Source organism: Hylobates moloch, unplaced genomic scaffold, assembly GCF_009828535.3.
Source record: "Hylobates moloch isolate HMO894 unplaced genomic scaffold, HMol_V3 SCAFFOLD_1, whole genome shotgun sequence".
Classification (NCBI taxonomy): Eukaryota; Metazoa; Chordata; class Mammalia; order Primates; family Hylobatidae; genus Hylobates; species Hylobates moloch.
The window spans coordinates 44,632,422-44,655,722 of record NW_026652276.1 but is presented as its reverse complement, the minus strand read 5'-3'; the positions used below and the strand labels follow the sequence as shown (position 1 = coordinate 44,655,722).

General features: G+C 39.2%; 1 protein-coding gene across 1 annotated transcript in view; it reads right to left on the bottom strand.

The window, feature by feature from the left end:
- RFTN2 (raftlin family member 2) overlaps window positions 1-22,938 on the bottom strand; it is a 101,288-nt gene extending 78,350 nt beyond the window's left edge. The window contains exon 1 of the mRNA XM_032755063.2: window positions 22,241-22,938. Coding sequence (XP_032610954.1) covers window positions 22,241-22,379 — 139 coding nt within the window. The 5' untranslated portion in view covers window positions 22,380-22,938. The remainder of the gene's footprint in view (window positions 1-22,240) is intronic.
- Between the last annotated feature and the right edge of the window lie 363 nt (window positions 22,939-23,301).

Genomic DNA, 23,301 nt, shown 5'->3' with positions numbered 1-23,301 from the left:
AGTAAACTGTTTTCAATTTAGGGGTGAAATTAGAGACATTCAGTAACAAGCTGGAGTACATTCAAAAGAAAGTGCTCAGGATAATGAGGGGTCTGGAGACCCTGACGGGTGTCTTTCAATTCTGTGCAAAATCATATGTGAGGAACAGGGCACCATCTGGATATATCTGAAGGGCTGTCACACAGAAGAGGCTGGCAGGTAGAACACTGACTAAGCAATGGAAGACTCAGTTACACACGGGAATACTCTCCCAAACTGCATGTGGCAGGGCAGAGTGAGACTCTGACGTGCTCATTAAAAAATATCTATCTGGTTAGTAAAAAAAAAAAAAAAAAAAAAAAAGGCTAAAACAATAGAGGTGAAAGAGATTTTTGTTCAACTTTACTAGAAAGCAGACTGCCAGCAACTTCAAAAATCTATTAGGTTGGTGCAAAAATAATTACGGTATTTGCCATTGCTTTCAATGGCAAAGCAATTACTTTTGCAATAACAGAACAGTAGAAATAACCTCAATTTACCAAAAAAAGTTCTCAAAAAGTCCACCCACTTTTTCCATAAGAAAGGCATGGAGCCGCCTTCCCTTAACAACTCTCTCAACCAACTGCTCATTGAACTGGGGTGGTGTTTCCCAAACTTTAGTTGTCTGAGTACGCTTTCACAATTTTGGTCATATCCTTAAAATTTTCTTCTAATTTTAATTTTTAAGCAAAATAAATTTATTTCAAAAAGAATTTATATCACTCATATAGCCATAAAACCTGAATCATTTATCTTAAGTAGAAAGCTGTCATACAAATAAATACAATGAAAAGAAAACTTACTACATTCTGGCTAGATAATGTTATTTGTCAAAGACTGAGCCACAGACCTGGCAAAGGAAAATTAGGCTGGGCATGGTGGCTCATGTCTGCAATTCCATCACTTTGGGAGGCCGAGGTGGGCAGATCACTTGAGGCCAGGAGTTTGAGATGAACCTGGGCTATAAGGAGACTCTGTCTCTACAGAAAATGTAAAAATTAGCTGAGCGTGGTGGCACATGCCTGTAAGTCCCAGCTACTTGGGGGCTGAGGTGGGAGGATCGCTTAAGCCCAGGAGTTTGAGGCTGCAACTTCTTGAGTAAGCCATGATCACACCACTGCACTCCAGCCTGGGCAATAAAGTGAGCCTCTGTCTTAAAACAAACAAAAAAAACAAAAACAAAAAAGGAGAAAAATTAGCCATTAGAGGGGTGTTAAAGACATATTAATTCCAAACTGATGGGAAGGCTCAAATGAGATGGAAAAGGGCATACTTTTCTGTTTAAGTGATCCAATGTTTAATTCTGTGTCTTTGTATACAGCCTAAGAGTATCTCATGTCCAGTGCCGAGTCTTTTGGTGGAGGCTTGGAGACCCACTGGGTTAGAAGTAGCAAGGACACAATGAAAATAGCAAAAGAGACAGATGACACCAGAGGGAATAAAGTGAATTACAAAACTGGATAAAATAACTATACAAATATAGGCTGGGCATGGTGGCTCACGCCTGTAATCCCAGCACTTTGGGACGCCATGGTGGGAGGATCACCTGAGGTCAGGAGTTCGAGACCAGCCTGGCCAGCATGGCGAAACGCCATCTCTACTAAAAATACAAAATTAGCCTGGAGTGGTGGTGCATGCCTGTAATCCCACTTACTCTGGAGGCTGAGATATGAGAATTGCTTGAACTCAGGAGACGGAGGTTGCAGTGAGCCAAGATGGGGCAACTGCACTCCAGCCTGGGCCACAGAGCAAGAGTCTGTCTCAAAAACAAAAAACAAAAAACAAAAACAAAAAACTATACAAACATTAGTCTAGGGCCACTTAAAGGGCTTTACACACATCATTAGTTTAAACCAATAACAATAATGAAGTTATCCCCCTTTCATTCTGTTGTTTCAGAACACAGTTTTTAAAAGCAGAATTATATAACGTTAAAATAATCACCAAGAAGATAGCTATAATAGAATAAAATTGATGCTTAAAGAGGTTCCTGTTTAGGTGCAGAATGTGTTCCCAAGAAATACCTTGTCTCTGGTGATGTCAGAAAAACTTTGCATCATTGGAATAAGTTCTGCTTTTCTGGTCTAATCCACATCTTCTTGCACTCTCAGTAAAGTAAGGATATTGTCTTGAGTCTCACCATAGTAGAAATGTTAATGCAAGAAACACACACACACACACACACACACAAAAGTTTCAGGAGGAATTACAAACTGAGAAATCCAGAAAAGTTAGAAAGGGAGAACAAATATTGTACATCAGTGCTAATAAACATATTTGAACATAAGCTTATGTAAAGATAGTGGGGCTGGGCTCGGTGGCTCACGCCTGTAATCCCAGCACTTTGGGAGGCCGAGGCGGGCAGATCACGAGGTCAAGAGATCGAGACCATCCTGGCCAACAAGGTGAAACCCTGTCTCTACTAAAAATACAAAAATTAGCCAGGCATGGTGGTGTGTGCCTGTAGTCCCAGCTACTCGGAAGGCTGAGGCAGGAGAATCACTCAAACCTGGGAGGTGGAGGTTGCAGTGAGCCGATACCACACCACTGCACTCCAGCCTGGCAACAGAGTGAGACTCCGTCTCAAAAAAAAAAAAATCATATTTGTTTTGGGCCCACTGCTTTACACTAATATTCAACTGTTCCAAGTGTGCATGTTCTCCTATCTGGAGGTCAATGTCTTTTGATAAAACTGTAGCACCCAGCACAGAGATGACATTACGGTTTAAGTACCTAAAAATACTTATTAAAAGACCCACTGAATGAAAACTTGGGTGTACCATTAATATATTTCACAAGCAGAGCTCCAGGGTACTCATGGAGCAGTGGTTTAGGCCATAGACTCTAGCACCAGACTTCTGGGATCCAAATCCTAGCTCTGCCACGCCTAGTAAGGTATTTCCCTTCCGTGTGCCTTAGTTTCCTCATCTGCAAAATGAGAATAATCAGAATCCTCCTTATATAGTTGTTAGGAGGACTAATAAATTAATCTTTGTTCCTAGGAGTGTCTGGCACATAGTAAGTCCTCTACAACCATTGGTTGCTTTGTAATGAGGTCTTCTTCTGTAGAAAGAGAGGCAGTACACTATTCTCTTTAAGAGCATTAGGCTCTGGAAGCAATTCACCTGGGTTTGAATCCTGATTATGTCATTTACTAAGCATATGATCTAGAACAAGTTACCTTTCCTTCCAGAAACAAGAATAAAGAATAGTATTAACTTCATAGAGTTATTGTGAAAATAACTGTAAAACATGAGCCCAGGGCCTGGTGCAAAGTAAACACTCAAATAGACATTGGTGATTTGCCCATTTGTTGATGGTCCAGCTCTGAGAAGATAGTTTCAAATGAAGTTGCCCTTAGAGATAAGTCATTGTTGGTTTAAAAAATCTCTGGGAAGATCATGGTAGGGATTTGAATATATTCCAAAAACATGGCCTGGTTCCCAAACTACAGAAGTCTGGATTAGAGGTCTCTAACTCACTCTCTAGAGCAGAAATCTTGAACTCATGCTCTAGATCTTGGGTCTCTAACTGAGACTTAGATCAGGAGTCCCTAGATCTAAGATCAGTGGTCTCTAGCTCAAACTAATCTACTACATAGAGTCCTTGACTCAAATGCCTCACAGGTACTAGGCTGATAAAACAAAGAAAGGAGCTACACAGGAGGAGGCTGCAGGACCTGGAGAACACTCAAAGCCTCATCCAAAGAGTGCACCATCCCTGGGCCCAGTGCTGCCATGTGGAATTGTGGGCCCAGGTCACTGGATCTTCTCAGTTAAAAAAATAAAAAATATATATATTTTTTGGTAGAGATGGGGTCTTGCTATTTGGCCAGGCTGGTACTGAACTCCTGGCCTAAAGTGATCTTCCTGCCTCGGCTTCCCAAAAGGCTGGGGTTACAGGCATGAGCTACTATTCCTGGCCAAGGATCTTCTAATTTTTAAGAAAACCCCTAAATCCAATTCTTATATACTATTTCCCAGTTAAAAAAAAGTGACAATTAAAATATTTAATACTGTCTACCCCAAAGGAGACCTGTCTGAAGGCTAAATATAGCCTGAGTCTCATTAGTTTGTAACTTCTGCCCTGGGTCACCCCAGGCATTCTGTAGACCAGAGCTTGCCCTGATCCAGGTCAGGCCACCTAGACCATTTGAGACAGTGTTCAGCCTTCTAGGATACAGAAAAAGTGATCTAGTTTTCCTAGACTTGGCCTCAAACACTGAACCTATCGTGGAAACATAATTATTCACTCTGGTGAGCGCTGATGAAAATTCCTCACTCTATAGGCACAGCTCTCCCCTTCTTCACATCTCTAAACTGAAGCAGGTTCCTAACAGCCCTCCAATCTCATTTACGCATGGTTTTAAACATTATGTTATTTAAACATTTTTCTAATTTTCCTCATTTGTAGGGATGGGAGAGTGATGGTAATAGGGGACTGAGGTTCACTCTATAAGAAAGTTGTCCTCATTATTGGGACCTGATGTAAACAAAAGGAGTGTAAACATTGGGAGTTGTAATGTAAACACTGGGAGTTGCTGTAAACATGCCATCATCATTCAAGGAAGGTAAACCCAGGAGCAAGAAGAGGAGCAATAAATGTGGGAATTTTGTTGAGAACTTTCTTTCATGTAATTCCCCTGGTTCTTAATTATGTTTAAAACCATGCAGAAATGAGATTGGAGGGCTGTTAGGAACTTGCTAGGTATTCAAACCTGCTTCAGTTTAGAGATGTGAAGAAGGGGAGAGCTGTGCCTATAGAGTGAGGAATTTTCATTAGTGCTCACCAGAGTGAATAATTATGTTTCCACGATAGGTTCAGTGTTTGAGGCCAAGTCTTTGATTTGTGTCCTTATGCTGGGTCAGTAATATCAGTGCCTCTATTATGTTTTTTTTTTTCCCCTCATGCTACCTTGTCTAAGACTATTTTTAAAAAATATATATTTTTTAGAAAAAAAAAAAAAAAAAAAAAAGAGTATCCTTTAAGGACTTGGATTTGACTTCCTTCCAATGCCTGGTCTTCATAAACCTTACTTATGAAGGATGTGTGACCCCAAAGCATGCACGTAGTTGGTTTTGTTTTTTTTTTTCGAGACAGTGTCTTTCTCTGCTGCCCAGGCTGGACTGCAATGGCGCCATCTTGACTCACTGCAGTCTCCACCTCCTGGACTCAGGTGATCCTCCCACCTCAGGCTCCTGAGTAGCTGGGACCACAGGTGCATGCCACGACACCATGCTAATATTTTGTATTTTTTTTTTTTTTGGCAGAGGTGGAGTCTCTCCATGTTGCCCAGGCTGGTCTTGAACTCCTGGACTCAGGCTATCCTCCTTCCTAGACTTTCCAAAGTTCTGGGATTATAGGCATGAACCACTGTGCCTGGCCCCTATTACTTTTTAAACAGAGGAAATTAAGGGAGAGGTAATGGTAGTTTGGCTAGAATTTGAACAGCACAGGTGGTTAGCAGTAGCTGCAAGCCTTCTTCTCTTCTTAGCTCCCCAACCACCAGCAGTTCTGTCTCAGTTCTTTGGGGGAAGAAACAAATTGGGTTGTTTACAGCTTTAATGAGTGTGGTTGGTTACTGTTAAACTGATGCTACATTTTTTGTAAGAGCTTTATATATCTTGCAAGGCTATCATGAGGAACTCATGAAAGAAAGCATTTTGCAATTACTTTGAAAACTGTGCAAAGTGAATATTATTATTAAAATTAAAACATGGTGAAGGTTAAGTAACATTTTTCATTTATTCTTATAGTTTCTAAAATAAAACATCAAAGACTTTTTATGCTCTTTTGCTTAAAAGCTGCATAGACAAAGATCAAATTTTAAAAATAGAAAAAGTCATATACTATGACTTTAATATAAAGTCATATATTAAAGCTAAGACTTTGTTCAATGCTAAAAGTTTTGCTCTGATGATGTAACTCTATGAAAATAGTCCAAGACATACATATGTTCTTTCCACCAATTTACCTCTGATGATTGGTGTGTATTTTTGAAATACTTATGAAATATTAGGACCGGGCGTGATGGCTCACACCTGTAATCCCAGCACTCTGGGAGGCTGAGGCAGGTGGATCAGGTGGTCAGGAGATCAAGACCATCCTGGCCAACATGGTGAAACCCCGTCTCTACTAAAAATACAAAAATTAGCCTGGCATGGTGGTGCACTCCTGTAGGCCCAGCTACTTGGGAGGCACCAGGAGGCAAAGGTTGCAGTAAGCCGAAACTGTGCTGCTGCACTCCAGCCTGGCAACAGAGCAAGACTCCATCTCATAAAAAAAAAAAAAAAAAAAAAAGAAATATTATTTCCTCAGATAAAAATACAATGTACAGGCTGGGTGTGGTGGCTCATGCCTGTAATCCCAGCACTTTGAGAGGCTGAGGCAGGTGGATTACTGCAGGTCAGGAGATCAAGACTATTTTGGCCAACATGGTAAAACCCTGTCTCTGCTAAAAATACAAAATAAACCTGGCCTGGTGGCATGTGCCTGTAATCCCAGCTACTTTGGAGGCTGAGGCAGGAGAATTGCTTGAACCAGGGAGGCGGATGCTGCAGTGAGCTGAGATCACGCCATTGCACTCCAGCCTGGGCAAAAAGAGAAAAACTCTGCCTCAAAAAAAAAAAAAAAAAAAAAAAAAAAATGCTACGTATAAACACTAGCAAGTCTACATTTTCAAAAGGGAATAGACTGTCAATCTCCATATTTTATCTAGCAATTATAGTAAAAAATAGTAAGTAACATAACAAGTGCATATTTTGTGCCAGCCAATATGTGAAGTGTTTTACATGCCAATTCTTAATTAATCTTTACAAAAATCCTATAAGGTAAGTATTATCACTATTTTCAGATGAGGAAACTCAGGAAGAAAGAAAGGGACTGGGTAACTGGCCCAAATGGCTAGTAAGTGGTGAGGCTGTGATTGAACCCAGACAGAGTGAGTCCAGAGCCAGTGTGCTCTAGTGCCTACAGAGAAGCAAAACTTCATTGATCTGGATCATATTAATTCAGAATTTGTGAAAATAAAATTCCGACATGAGCTGGGTTAAAGCTTTTAAACTATAATAAATTGTTAAGCAATTTAATGTATGGATATTAGGAGTATCTAATTTATGTTACTTATCAAAATGTTTTCAGTAACTTAGAAATATAAACTACTATATAAATAACATCTGAATTATTATTGTTTATGTTTTCCATGAAAGCTTCCATCCTTGTAGTCACTCATTTATGTATTAACTGAAGTAATATAACTGCAGTTTTAAAAATTGATTCATAGTATCTTACATATTTATGAAGTACGTGTGATATTTTGTTACAATCATAGAATGTGTAATAATGAAGTCAGGGTATTTGAGGTATTCATTACTTTGAGTATTTATCATTTCTTTTTTCTTTTTCTTTTGAGGCAGTCTTACTGTGTCGCCCAGACAGCAAGATGCAGTGGTGCCTTCCAGGTTCAAGTGATTCTCGTGTCTCAGCCACCCGAGTAGCTGGGATTACAGGCATGCGCCACCACCATGCCTGGCTAATTTTTGTATTTTTAGTAGAGATGGGGTTTCCCCATGTTGACCAGGCTGGTCTCGAACTCCTGGCCTGAAGTGATCTGCCAGCCTTGGCCTCCCAAAATGCTGGGATTACAGGTGTGAGCCACTGCGCCCGGCCGAGTATTTATTATTTCTATGTGTTAGGAACAATTTCAAGTCCTCTCTTATTGCTATTTTAAAATATACAATATATTGTTGTTAATTAGCGTCACTTTACTCCGCTGTTGAACAATATAACTTATATTTTTTATCTAATTGTATGTTTGTACTGGATAATCTACATTTCTTTATCCCCTGCTCACACACACTCATCCTTCCCAGCCTTTGATCACCATCATTTAACTCTCTACCTGTATGAGATCAACTTTTTAAGCTCCCGTATAGGAGTGAGAACATGCCATATTTGTATTTGTGTGCCAGGATTATTTCACTTAACGTAATGTCCTCCAGCTCCATCCATGTTGCTGCAAATGATGTGATTTCATTTCATGTCTTTTTTTTTTTTTTTTTTTTTGAGACAAGACTCCAGCTCTGTTGCCCAGGCTGGAGTGCAGTGGCGCAATCAAGGCTCACAGCAACCTCCGCCTTCAAGGCTCAAGTGATCCTTCCACCTCAGCTTCCAGAGTAGTTGGAACTACAGGTGCATGCTACCATGTTTTGGTAGTTTTTAAATATATATATATATATTATATATATATATTTTTTTGTAGAGATGAGGTCTCACAATGGTGCCCAGGCTGGGATTTCATTCTTTTTTATGGCTGAATAGTATTACACCATGTACATATGTATCATCTTCTTTATCCATTCTTCTGTTGGTGTACACTTAGGTTGACTCCATACCTTTGCTTTTGTGAATAGTGCTGTGATAAACAGGTGAGTGCAAGTATCCCTTTGATATACTGATTTCTTTTCCTTTGGATAGATATCTAGTAGCGGAATTGCTGGATCATATAGTAGTTCTACTTTTAGTTTTTTGAGAAATCTCTACACTGTTTTCCATAGTGGTTGTACTAATTTACATTCCCACCAACGGTGTATAAGAGTTCCCTTTTCTCTACACCCTCATCTCCACAGGATCTCTTTTTGTCTTTGTAGTAACAGCCATTCTAACTGGGGTACGATAACATCTCATTGTGGTTTTTCATTTGCATTTCCCTGGTGGTTAGTGATATTCAGCATTCTTTCATATACCTGTTGGCCATTTGTATGTTTTCTCTTGAGAATTGTCTATTCTTGTCATTTGCCCACTTTTTAACATGATTTTTAAAAATTGTTGAGGTGTTTGAGTTCCTTGTGTATATTCTGGATATTAGTCCCTTGTTGGATGAATAATTTGCAAATATTTTCTCTTATTCTGTAAGTTTTCTCTTCATTCTGTTGATTGCTTCCTTTGCTGTGAAGCTTTTCAGTTTAGTATAATCCTATTTGTCTATTTTTATTTTAGGTGTCTGTGCTTTTGAGTTCTTAGCCATAAAATCTTTCATAGGCCAATGTCCTGCAGTGTTTTTCATACATTTTTATCTAGTAGTTTTATAGTTTTGGGTCTTATGTTTAAGTCTTTAGTCCATTTTGAGTTGATTTTTGTAATGGTGACAGATGGATAGTGGTCAGGTTTCATTCTTCTGCATATGGATATCCATTTATTGAAGAGGATGTCCTTTCCCCAGTGTATGCTCTTGATGCTTTTGTTGAAAATCAGTTGGCAGTAAATATGCAAATTTATTTCTGGGTTCTGTATTCTGTTCCATTGGCCTATACCAATACCATGCTGTTTGGCTACTATAGCCTTGTAATATATTTTGAAGTCAGGTAGTGTGATGCTTCCAGCTTTGTTCTTTTTTTCCTAAAAATTTTTTTGGCTATTCTGACTTTTTTGTGGTTCCATAAAAATTCTGGTATTTTTTTTTCTATTTCTGTGAAAATGACATTGGTATTTTGATAGGGATTGAATTTAATCTGTAGATTGCCTTGGGCAGTATTTTAACAGTATTAATTCTTCCAATCCATGAGCATGAGATGTCTTTTCATTTGTTTGGTGTCCTCTTCCATTTCTTTCTTTAAAATGTTTTTATAAAAATATAAAATTTTTCTAGAGATGGGTTCTCACTATGTTGCCCAGGCTGGTCTCAAACTCCTTGAGTCAAGCGATCCTCCTATGGCCTCCCAAAGTGCTGGGATTATAGACATGAGCCACCGCACCTGGCCCCCTTCAATTTATTTCCTCAGTGTTTTGTAGTTTTCTTGTAGTTGTGTGTTTGTCATATATGGCCTTGATTATTTTGTGGTATGTTCCTTCTATGCCTAGTTTGTTGAGAGTTTTTGTCAAGAAGGGATGTTGAATTTTATTAAATGTTTTTTCTGCATCTATTGAGATAATCATATGTTTTTTGTCCTTCATTCTGTTGATGTGACGTGTCATGTTTATTGATTTGCATAAATTAAACCATGTTTGCATCACTGGTATAAATTCCATTTGATCATGGTGTATTATCTTTTTGATGTGCTATTGAGTTTGGTTTGCTAGTATTTTGTTGAGCATTTTTGCATCTATATTCATCAAGGATATTGTCCTGTAGTTTTCTTTTTTTATTGTGTTGGCCTTACAGAATGAATTAAGGAGAATTCTCTCCTCTTCAATTTTTTGAAATGGCTTGAGGAGGATTGGTATTAGATCATCTTTGCATGTTTGGTAGAATGTGGCAGTGAATCTGTCCAGTTCTGTGGTAGTGAATCTGTCCAGTTTCTTTGTTGGGAGACTTTTCATTACTGATTTAATCTTGCTATTCATTACTGATCTGTTAAGATTTTCTGTTTCTTCCTGATGCAATTTTGGTAGGTTGTATGTGTGCAGGAATTTATCTATTTCCTCTAGGTTTTACAGTTTGTTAGTGTATAGTTGTTCATAATAGTCTGTAAAGATCTTTTGTATTTCTGTGGTATCAGTTGTCATGTCTCCTTTTTCATTTCTGATTTGGGTCTTTTCTTGGTTAGTCTAGCTAGCAGTTTATTAATTTTGTTTATCTTTTTGAAGAAGCTGCTTTTTGTTTTATTGATCCTTTGTATTGTTTTTGTCTGTATTTTGTTTAGTTCTACTCTTTATTATTTTTTTCCTTTTACTAATTTTGGGTTTGGTTTGTTTTGCTTTTCTAGTTCTTTCAGGTGCATTATTAGACTGTTTATTTGAAATCTTTCTACTTTTTGATGTAGGCATTTATTGCCATATACTACTCTCTTAGTATCACTTTTGTTGTATCCCACAGTTTTTTATGTTATATTTTCATCTTCATTAATATCAAGACATTTTAAAATTTCCTTCTTAATTTCTTCATTGACCCAATAGTCATTCAGGAGTATGCTGTTTAATTTTTATTTATTTGTATAGTTTACAAAGTTCTTCTTGGTATTGATTTCTAGTTTTATTCCATTGTGGTCTGAGAAGATATTTGATATGATTCCATTTTTAAAAAAAAGTTGTGGCTGGGTATGGTGGCTCATGACTGTAATATCACCACTTTGGGAGGCTGAGGTGGGCAGATTGCTTGAGGTCAGGAGTTCAAGACCAGCCTGGGCAACATGGCAAAACCCAGTCTCTACAAAAAATACAAAAATCAGCCAAATGTGGTGGTGTGTGCCTGTAGTCCCAGTTACTCAGGAGGCTCAGGTGGGAGGATTGTTTGAGCCCAGGAAGTTGATGTTGCAGTGATTCATGATTGTGCCACTATACTCCAGCCTGGAAGACAAAGGGAGACCCTATCTCAAAAAAAAAAAAAAAATTAGTTGGCTAGGTGCAGTGGCTTATGCCTGTACTCTCAGCAATTTAGAGGCTGAGGCAGGAGGATTGCTTGTCTCAGGAGTTTGAGACCAGCCTGGGCAACAGAGTGAGACCTCTAGCTCTACAAAAGTTACAAAAAAAAATTAGCTGGGTGTGGTGGTACATGGTTGTGGTCCCGGCTACTTGGGAGGCTGAGGTGGGAGGATCACTTGAGCCTGGGAGGTCAAAGTTGCAGTGATCCATGATTGTGCCACTGTACTCCAGCCTGGGCAACAGAGTGAGAGCTTATCTCAGAAAAACATTTTTGTTGAGACTCATTTTCTGGCCTAATATGTGATTTATTCTAGAGAATGTTCCATGTGCTAATAAGAATGTGTAATCTGAAGTTGTTGGATAAATGTTCTGTAGATGTCTGTTAGGTCCATGTGGTCTAACGTCCAGTTTAAATCCAGTGTTTCATTGGGTACTCGTGGACACAAAGATGGCAACAATAGACACTGGGACTACTAGAGAGAGGGAATAGGGCAAAGATTGAGAAATTAACTATTGGGCACTATGCTCACTACCTGGGTGACAGGATCAGTTGAACCCCAAACCTCAGCATCATGCAATATCTCATGTAACACAACTGCACATGTACCTCCTGAATCTAAAATAAAAATTGACATTATTTTAAAAGTTACTAATCAGGGAAATGGTGGTGAGCAGAGCAGTGATGAGATATGAGGGAACCTTCTATACTTTCTGTTCAATTTTTATGTAAAACTAAAACTGCTCAAAATTAAAATCTATTGGTTTATAATAAATAAATCCAATGTTTCTTTGTTATTTACTGTCTGGATGATCTGTCCGATGCTGAAAGTGGGTTGAAGTATTCTACTAATCTCACATTGAAGTCTATCTCTCTCTTTAGATCTAACAATATTTGCTTTATGAATCTGGGTGCTCCAGTGTTGGGTGCATATATGTTTAGAATTGTTATATCCTCTTGCTGGATTGAGTCCTTTATCATTATGTACCTTGTCTTTTTTTTTTTTTTTTTTTACTGTTTTTGACTTACTGTTTTGACTGTTTTAGCTGATATAGGTATAGCTATACCTGTTTACTTCTGGTTTCCATTTACATGGAATATCATTTTCTATCCCTTTACTTTCAGTCTGTATGTGTCTGTATAGGTAAAGTGCATTTCTTATAGGCAGCATGTAATTGGATCATATTTTTAAATCCATTCAGCCAGTATATATGTTTTAAGTGGAGAATTTAATCTACTTACATTCAAGGTTATTACTGATAAGTGAGTTTTTGTTCCTATCATATTGTTAATTGTTTTCTGTATATTCTTTGTTCCTTTGTTTTGCTCTTCCTGTTTATCATTGTAGCTTGGTGGTTTTCTGTAGTGGTGCCGTTTGAGTCCTTTCTCTTCCTCATTTATGTGTTTACTTTACCAATGTGTTTTATACTTTTGTGTATTTTCATGATGGTAAATGTTGTCCTTTCATTGTCCAGGTTTAGAACTCCCTTGAACATTTCTTTTAGGGCTGGGCTAGTGGTTGTGAATTCCCTCAGCTGTTGCTTGTCTGGGAAAGACTTTGTTTCTTCTTCTTTTTTTTTTTTTTTTAGACGGAGTCTCACTTTGTCACCCAGGCTGGAGTGCAGTGGTGTGATCTCGGCTCACTGCAACCTCTGCCTCCCAGCTTCAAGCGTTTCTCTTGCCTCAGCCTCCTGAGTAGTGGGGACTACAGGTGTTTGCCACCATGCTCAGCTAATTTTTGTATTTTTAGTAGAAACAGGGCTTCACCATGTTGGCCAGGCTGGTCTTGAACTCCTGACCTTAAGTGCCTCGGCCTCCCAAAGTGTTGGGATTACAGGCATGAGCCACTGTGCCCAGCCCTATTTCTCCATTTATGAGGCTAATTTTGCTGGATGTAGTATCCCTGGCTGGCAGTATTTTTCTTTGAGCACTTTGAACATGTCATTCCATTCTCTCCTGGCCTGTAAAGTTTCTGCTGAGAAATCTGCTGTTAGTCTGATGGGGGTTCTTTTATAGGGGACTAGATACTTTTCTCTTGCTGTTTTTAGAATTCTCTCTTTGTCTTTAACATTAGACAGTTTGACTATAATGTGCTGTGGAGAAGATCTTTTTGCATTGTATGTGTTTGGGGATCTCAGAGTCTCCCATACCTGAATGTCTAAATCTTGGGAAGTTTTCACCTATTTTTTCATTAAATAGGTCTTCTAACCCTTTCATTCTTGTTTTGCCTTCTGGGATTCCAATAATTTTAGTATTTGGTAACTTCATGGTGTTCCATATGTCATGAAGACTTTGTTCATCCTTTGAAATTCTTTTTTTTCTTTACTTTTGTCTGACTGGTTTATTTCAGAAGACTTGTCTTCAAGTTCTGAGATTCTTTCTACTGCTTGTTCTAGTCTATTGTTGAAGCTCTTGACTATATTTTGTATTTAACTCAATGAATTCTTCAGTTCCAAAATTTCTGTTTGGTTCATTTTTATTTTTATTTTTTGAGACAAGGTCTCACTTGTCCAGGCTCCCAGGCTGGAGTGCAGTGGCACTCAGCTCACTGCTTCCTGGGTTCAAGTGACTCTCCTTTCTCAGCCTCCTGAGTAGCTGGGATTACAGGCATGTGCCACCATGTCCAGTTAATTTTATTTTATTTTTTCCAGTAGAGACGAGGTTTCACCATGTTGGCCAGGCTGGTCTTAAACTCCTGACCTCAAGTGATCTGCCTGCCTCAGCCTCCCAAAGTGTTGGGATTACAGACATGAGCCACGGTGCCTGGCTGGGTTTATTTTCATATCTATCTCTCTGGTAAATTTGTCATTCATATCCTGAATTGTTTTTCTGATTTATTTGTATTATTTTTCAGAATTCTCTTGTATTTCACTGAGCTTCTTTAGAGTTAATAATTTGAATTCTCTTTCTGGAATTTCATGAATTTCTTTTTGTTTGTGATCTGTTGCCTGAGGATTATTGCAGTTGGAGGTGTCACATTTCCTTGTACTTTCATGTGTCCTGCATTCATCTGTTGATATCTATACATCTGGTATAACAGCCACTTCTTCCAAGTTTTTGAATTTGCTTTTGTGGAAAATGTTTTTCCTGAGGATGTATCTATGGTGTAGGTTGGGTAGGATGCTTTGGCTTTGATTCTGGGTGCATGGAGTAGTGTAGTCTCTGCATGACTTATTTGGCTGTAAACAACATCAGTTGTAGCTGTGACTTCCATGGAGGCTTAGGGTATGGTTATTAGTGGATGCTGTGGTGAGGTTTTCTTGGAAACTGGGATGCCAGGTAGGCCAGTCTTTGGGCCCCAGTGGTGGCAGCAGTGGGTTGAGCATGGCTGTCTTTGGGACCCAGTGAGGTACATGTTGGCACTGGCATTAGCAGGTCCAGGTGGGCCAATTCTTGGACTTCTAGGTAACTTAGTTTTGCCAGTAGTGGTAGCAGTGGGCTGGGTGGGTAGGAGGGTCCTTGGCCCCCTGGAGAGCCAGTGTGGCATGGGTGATTGCAGTGACAGTGATGGGACAACCGTTGGGTTGTAAGCAGTGCACCCTGGTGTTGGCAGTGTCTGTGGTGGGCTGAGTAGGCCAGTCTCTAGGCCTGCAGGTGGGTACATGTAGATAGGTGCCAGCTATGGTGGTAGCAGCCAGGTGGGTAGGTCTCTGGAAGGAGGGTTCAGGCAGCAATGGTGGTGAACTTAGCTGAGCAAACCCCTGACCTCTGGGCTGTGTGCTCTGGCATGTTGAGGGGAGTGAAGCTAGGCTAGAGGGGCTGTCCTCAGTCCTCTGATAGCATGTGCAGGCAACAGTCATGGTAGGCAGGAGTGGGATGTTCCCCAGGCCACCAGTGGAATGCTCAGGTTGGGGGCAGCAGTGGCCATGCTGCTGTCCTGCCACTGGGGAGGGAGGTGCTGCCTTCAGTGGTGGCAGCCTAGACAGGTGGGGGACATATGTGATGCTTGTGCCTCGGCCTCTGCTGTGATAGCCTATGCCTTGGTAGCACTTCAGCCCTGGGCGTGGTAGCCTGTGGTCATTGATGCCTCAGCCCAGAGGCATGTACCTGCACCTGGCAGTAGCCTGCACCTGGGTTGTACCTCAGGCCTGGCTGCAGTAGCCTGCATGCAGTCGCTTGTGCCTCAGTCATAGGGCAACAGTCCGCATTTCTCTTGTGGCTCAGCCCTAGCATCACTAGATCTAGGACAGTACTCAGTCTATTAGGGATGGGGCTCTAAAATGGTGCCTAGCTGTAGCTGCCTAAGTCTCGGGGAGTGTTTGGGGCCCAGTATGCCCTTGCTCCCTGGGACAGTCCTGTGGCACAATCTCTTGGCAGCTCCCTATGTTAGTTTCAGGGCCCTCAAGGATTGAGGAACTCTCCCATGGTTAGAATTGCAGGGGTCCACAGTGGGAAGGTGAAGTACTGAGGGTCTCTCACTTAACCTTTCCCCATACTGGGGAGTCTCTCTCAGGCCTCAGCTGATTCCAACCGAACAGGCTGCCTCACTTCCTTCTCCTTCCTTGTTTTAGGTATTTCTTGTCACTTTTCTGTGGAATTCCAGTGTTCTCTCTTGGATGATCTACTCAATGTGTGATTATCTACTCACTGTTTTGGTTCTTCCTAACTGCAGTTTTAAAATACAATAAAACTCTATTGAACTATGTATTTCATGATTATAGGCAGATATATGAAGGACCAAATTATGACCAAACTCCTGAAGTCTTATGTTTCACTGCTATCTCCTTAATATGCTACATTCCTACCATTCTGTTTTATTTTCAGTTTCCAGACAGACCACATAGTTTTCTCTCCCTTCTGAGTATTTGTATATCTTGTCTTTCAGCCATGTTTGCCTTATCCCTACTCACTTCCTATTCAGCCTTTTTTTTTTTTTCAACTTTTTTTGGGGTTGGGGTGAGTGGAAATGTAACATACAAAAGAAAAAGACACAAAACATGCTTAAAACTACCAACACTAGGGCAGCGGCCCCGACCTTTTTGGCACCAGGGACTGGTTTCGTTGAAGGCAGTTTTTCTACAGATGTGGATGGGGAGTGGATGGTTTCAGATGAAACTGTTCCACTTCAGATCATCAGGCATTAGTTAGATTCTCATAAGAAGTTTGCAACCTAGATGTCTTGCACGCGCAGTTCATAATACATGCTCCTATGAGAACCTATGAGAATCTAATGCCGTTGCTAATTAGGCAGTAATGCTCACTGGCGTGCTGCTCACCTCTGGCTGTGTGGCCCTGTATGTGACAGGCCACAGACCAGTACCAGTCTGCAGCCTGGGGGTTGGGGACCCCTGCACTAGGGTAACCACTGTCCATTCAATAATTAGAAAATAGCCAGCACTTCAGAAGCCTTTACCCTTTCCAATCACAATGCTCCTGTCCCCTCTGTAATACCTTGATTTTTATGATAATGACTTTTTTTGCCTTTCTTCTTAGTTTACTTCCCAGAATGCAGCCCTAAACACTATACTTCCGTTTGAGCATATAAAGGGAAGCATATAGCATGGACTTGTGTGTCTGTCTTCACTCAATATTATGCTTGTGGAATTCATCTTGTGTAATTGCAGTTCCTGTGTTTTCACTGCAGTGTGGTAAGAGTTGGCGAACTGTGGCCTGTGGTCTGTTTTGTTATATATTGTCTATGGCTGCTTTAGTGCTACAGCAAGAGAGTTGAATAGTTGTGACAGAGACCTCATAATATCATCCAACCCTTTAAGGATATTTGCTGATTTCTGCAGTATTGTGTGAGTATACCACAATTTATTTTTCCATTCTTTTGTTTTCTTGGAGTTCTGGGTTGTTTACACCTTTGGGCTATTACAAACAACACTTCTATGAACATTCTTGTAGTGCCTCATGGTGCACATGCACACTCATTTCTGTTGGGTATATCTTTAGCTAAGTAGATAATGCCAAACAATTTTTTTCCTCAATGATTCTAACAATTTACCCACACTGGCGTTTGAGACCAGTCTGGGCAACATAGCAAGACGTCCATCTCTACAAAAAATTAAAAAGTAAGCCAGGCATGGTGGCACATGTGTAGACTGGTACTGGTCTGTGGCCTGTCACAAACAGGGCCACACAGCCAGAGGTGAGCAGCACGCCAGCACTCAGCTACTCCAGCAGCTGAGGCAGGAGGATTGCTTGAGCTTGGGAAGTCATGTCTACAGTGAGCTGTGACTGAGTCACTGCACTTCAGCCTGAGTGACAGAGTGAGACCCTGTCTCAAAAAAAATCTAGTTCAATTCCTTCTTGAAATTTTCACAGTCAGCTGTGCATCTATAACTGCCTCTACTAAGATCTTCCACTGCCACCTCAAATGCAACATGACTGCAATGAAATTGCTCTTTGACCACAGACAGACTCCCTTTGGGGTGCCCCTCCTTCTGTAAGAGGACTCATTATTTCCATAGCCACTCAGGCTCAAAACTGGGAAGTCATCCTGGATTCCTCATTCTTTCTGTCCCTTCAAATCCAGCCAGTCACAGGCTAAGTTCCTCCTTCATAACATCTGTCGTATCTACCCCTTGTATCCTGTGCCTGTTACTGCCCTGCACCCACAGGTCCTCATCATCATTAGCCTTGACTTCTTGCCTTCATCCCTTCTCACTGCAATTCCACATGAATCTTCTTAAAACACTCTTCTGCACCTACCAACTACTTGTTCAAAAAGCCTTTACTGCCATTTATCTTCCATAGAATTAGGTCTTAACTCCCTAGCTAAGCCAGAACCTTACCATATCCCATCAGTTTAGAATCTTACTTTCTGCTTCCTCCCTAGAAAACCTCCTTTAGCTCACTGCTCTGTTCACTAGCCCTTGAACTTACTCCAATCTCTTAATCTTTTTCTGTTTAAGCCACTTTCTTCAAGGGTCAGTTAAAGTCTTAACTCTAGTTCCAACTGATCCTACTCAAAATTGATTTCTCCTTTTTCCGATACTTGTTGTAGCACACTATTTCCTCCACATGTACCTTGTATTGTAATTTTTTGTTCATTCACTCATTCAACAAAGAATATTGACCATCACTCATATTCCAAACATCATGCTGGACACAGGGTGTACAAAGATGGAGATGATATAATTCCTAACCTTGATGAGTTCATGACCTTGTCCAGTTTGACCAAGTTGAATACAAAATATCTGAGGGCAGGAACTGTCTTATTCTTTTTTATATTTCCAATGCTAATCAGCATTTTTTACGGAGTACATATGTAATATATATCTATTCCTGTTAATGGTGATGATGAAAGACAAATCGAATTTCTTGTTCTAATAATAATGAAGCAAGCTAGAGGCTAGCAAAATTTCACTCATATTTTGTGTAATTCTACCAGAAATTCAGATAAGGAAGCTACCATCCAGTTTTCTCTTGGGTTTTAGTATTGTAGAACCTCTTTTTACTCATAAAGCTATAAATGCTGTAAAAATTCTTAAGGCTACCATTATTCAGATTGTTTCCTGGAATTATACAAGGAGGTAAATTAATCCTTTTGGATCACTTGTAGAGTTATTTTAACTTTTTGTTAAGAAACCCTATAACATACTCATATACATACATCATATGCTCTCATAAACACATATAAATGAAAATACTATAAGAAATCTCTAGACTATTTCGAATTCTCACTAATAAGCAGGAATAATGAATTGTTACTTTATCATAATACAGTGAAAGAAATCATTACTATACAATAATCCAGAAAACATATCATAAACATTTTACTGAAACCTCATTAGTACAGTTGGTAGACTTGGCATAAAGTTCCAGAAAAATTCAGCCTACCTAGATGAAACTTTAAATTTCTTGAAAGAAGGGGCTATGTGTTTTATTTCTTTTATAGTACCTAAGATACCCAGCATAGCAGTGCAATCAGGAACTACTCCAAACACATTTGTAGAGTTGTAATTGCACAAACTCATAATTTTATGGCCAGAATAAGAAAAATGTGTATGAACCTTTGAAGAGAACATATAAGTAACCAATACTTGATGATTATGTATCAGAGGGGAAATGCAGGAATTATTTTAATGACCTCAATAGGTTGGTCAAAAAGCATCCTGCAGGAGCTGGGTTTAAAGGAGGAATGTGGAGACAGAGGGTATTCTCAGAGGAAGGATCGTAACAATTAACTTTTATCAAGTGCTTACTAAGTGCCAGATACCTTTCCAAGTAGATCATCTTATATTAGCTCCTTTGACCCTTAAATCAACTCTGTGATGTCAGCACCATGAGAATACCCATTTTATACATGAGGAAACTGAGATAGAGCAACATTTACAAATTTGCCACAGTTTTCAGCCTAGATTCAGGACCCCAAAACTATGACTCCAGAGTTTTGTATGCTTCAAGTCTATGCTATGATTTCTCCTATAGAGATGTAAATAATGATTCAAAGGCCAAAAAGAAAAAGCGTGGGGAAGGGAGAGGGAGAGAGACAGAGGCAGAGAGATAAGGAGAGAATGGGAGGTGTAAGTTGTTTTGTTTTCTGGGTGGAGCTTTGAAAGTGATATATAATTGAATGGAAAATAAATAAGTTGTTCAAGAAAGTTATAACCACCATAATGCAGGACAGGGCACTGTAGATTTTCAGAGGGTCTCCTCCTCCTGCCCCCACTGGATCTACTTTCTGTGCCATGGCCTCTATTTGGAAAAAACAGAGGAAAATAATATAAGAGACAGGCTCATCATGAGCACACACAGCTGTCACCAGGCCATTTTATTTCCTGAAAGGTTGCTCATTCCATGGTGGCCTCTGACAGGCAGGAGGTGCCACTATTCAAGACTCCTCCCAGCAACCCAGGACAGAATTACCAGTGCCAAACAGAAGGCTGGCATGTTTTAACCCACCCATGACCCACTCCTATATACACTGGAGTGGCAGCCGGAGGTCAGAGACAACAGAAGAGCAGCAGGGAAACTATGACCTGGTAGGTAGTTTGTGGAGCTGGGCCGATGCTGAGTCCTGGCTTCTGAAGCAAAGGCAATGGGGAAGGCAGAAACAAAGAAAAAACTAAAACAAAAACATGTGGAAAAATTGGAGAGCAATGGGGCACCAGGAGACTAGGCGCCTGTACCAAATAGGATCCAGGTGCAGCTTTAAAGTATGTGCCTGCTTTATGTGTTAACGTTTGCACACTCTGCCCATACTTAAACTTTTACAGTGTAATACTCTGTTATCTCTTCTAAGCACCTAGAGTGGAAGGTAGAAATTATACTCCTTTCACAGAGAGAAGGGCTTCTGAGAATAACAAAACCCAAATGACTTTTGAATAAAGCTGCAGATCTTTCTGATTCAAGGATGACTGCATTTATACAAATTTGTTTGAGATGTTAACATTGTTGGAAGGAAATGAATCAGAAAAACTTTTCAAGTTACTTTAAACCCTGTGATCCTACGATGGATTGTGCAGAGAATCCTAAAGTACAGATCAAAATGGTTCTGACCTAAATTCATGAATAGACAGTGTTTCAAGGTTAGGGAGAGTATGTGTCTGTCTCCTATGGATTTACAGAAATGAGTCCTAAAAAAAAATTGACAAGGAAAATCAATGGTGTGAACATAGCACCACATTACAAATATTTTCTCAAATGCAGGTTTTTGAAAAAGTATAGAAAAAATTCAAACAGTTGTTTGGTTACTTCTCTGATAATCGATATTATCTTAATCCATTTTTAACATTCATAATTTAAAAGAAAATTAAGAAATTAAGAATATTAATTTTTTTCTTTTGGTAGCCTTAGCTTTAAACAAAAATAGGATATGAACATGTTAAAAGTCTATGTACAGATTTTGTGTATGTCCCTGGAAGGGAGTTTGTTTGCTGGCCAGCTTAATTTTTGACAAAGAAAAATGGGCTGCTCTTGCTTCTTGCACAAAGATGCACTGTTTCTAGAGCAAAGCAAAAAAAAAAAAAAAAAAAATGTGTAAACAAAAAATTTGGAAAAAAATTGAGATAATATTTAACATGATAATTCAGTATAAACTTTGTGAATTGATAAAATGTGTGGCTCATTAGAATTAAAAATATAACTATAATAAGAACTTTACTAATATCTGATAACTTTAACAGCAAGCAAAGCACTCTAAATTTCATTTTTACTACCTCATAATTAAAGATATAGCTTTTTTTAAAAGCTGCTTTGTCTATGCAGTTGTACAGTACTCTAAAGTTTCCAAAAGAAATGAGGCAAAGTATTTGTGAAATCGAGCCACCTCGATTCCTTCCACAGAGCTGCCATCTGGGCTTGTTTATTTGTGTTTCCAACTTTCTGGAACAGAGAGTTTCTCTGTTAGGGACAGGGCACTGAGCAAAGGAAGTGTCTTACAGAAGGCTATCTTTTTTTTTTTTTAACTACATTTTCAAAACTTATAGTTTAGTTTGGTCAAAAATATCAAATGACTACCATAATCACAGAGTCTAACACAATTGGAAGCCTCAGAATTGTCTTAGCAAAAACTCTTCCACAATATGATGGAAGTAATATTTCCTATGTAATACCTTCTTGTGATTTTCAAATCTTTTTCAAAATACAAACTGTCACTAAGGCTATATAGCTATTTGTCCTGGAAATCAAGCATTTTTCATAAATCCTTCTATAAATAAGTATTTGATTTAAAAATGAAAGAAGTATTTCCAAGCAATTTCCCTAATTTTAGAAGGTATATATGAGCCATGTTACCAAAACACGAAGCAATCAACAAAACAAAAATCTTACAAAGTATAATTAAGAAGCGAAGCATTATTGTTTGAATATGCAATCTCATTATGAAGAACAGTTTAAAAATTTATAAGTCAACACTTAAAAATGACTACTAGTCTCATCTCTGAAACATTTAACAAACAAAATAGAAGCAAAAAGTACCTTGTAGAGTAAAATCCAGCAATACATATTCGTAAGCAAATTCTGTCTTTGTTTCCACTTGCGGTCTCTTCAGGGTAGAAAATATTTTTCCAGGGCTGCTATCATCAGGGTCTTCTAGCTTTCTAAGTCCGCACCCCATGGCAAAATCTGTAAGGAATTAAATTGCAGGAAAGGGGAGGGAGAGCAGCAAATTCTGTTGTTTAAGCTGCAAAAAGAAAGTTACAGACTTAACTGCTTTGATTTTGTTTTCAGCTAAACCATAGATAACCAAAAAAACAAAAAACAAAAAATAAAAACAAAAACAAACAAACAAAAAAAACCATCTGGGTCCAAAGAAAGGAGTTGAAGAATTTTTCTATCCATTTTTCTGTAAAGTCATTGAACCCATGATTAAGCTACAGCTCCAGGAGGCTGGGCTTGATCTTAAGAGAAACATGCAAGCTGCTACAACTTAGCGGAGAATTTCCATGCCACGTCAATTTACAGCCAGCCCCCTACCAGAGTTCTGTCGTTCAGGGCACCAGCGGTGCTTTGTCTATCCCAGTTGGCTGGATGATAAAAAAAAAAGGTGTCCGAAAACGGAAATAAAAAGGCAAAAGGGCAACTTGGATGTAATTATCTACAAGTAGAAGATATATTCAGACATAGTGGCACACGATTCTTTTTCTGTTTTCCCTCTTCTCTCTGTCCTGCGCCTACCCTCCTTCCTCTCAACTACTACCAAGAAAGCAAAAGGAGAGAGAGAGAGAGAGAGGCAGTAGGGGGGTGGAGGGAGAGAGAGAGAGAGAGAGAAAGAGAGAGAGAGAGAGAAAGAGAAAATGAAAAGAATGGATTCTCAACATATTTAGAAACAAAAATCATTTCCAGAAAGGAAGTCAGCTTTATGAGGAAACTATTTCTGGAGTCTAAAAGGAGAAAAGTAAAGTTTAAAAAAACAGCCCTTTAGTCTTTAGTTAGTACTTTTGAAGATTTCTTTCCACATGAAGTTTCTTTCTGTTGGAAAAAATCATATACTAATTAAAACAGCAAAGTATAAAAAATTTATATTAAAATATTTTCAT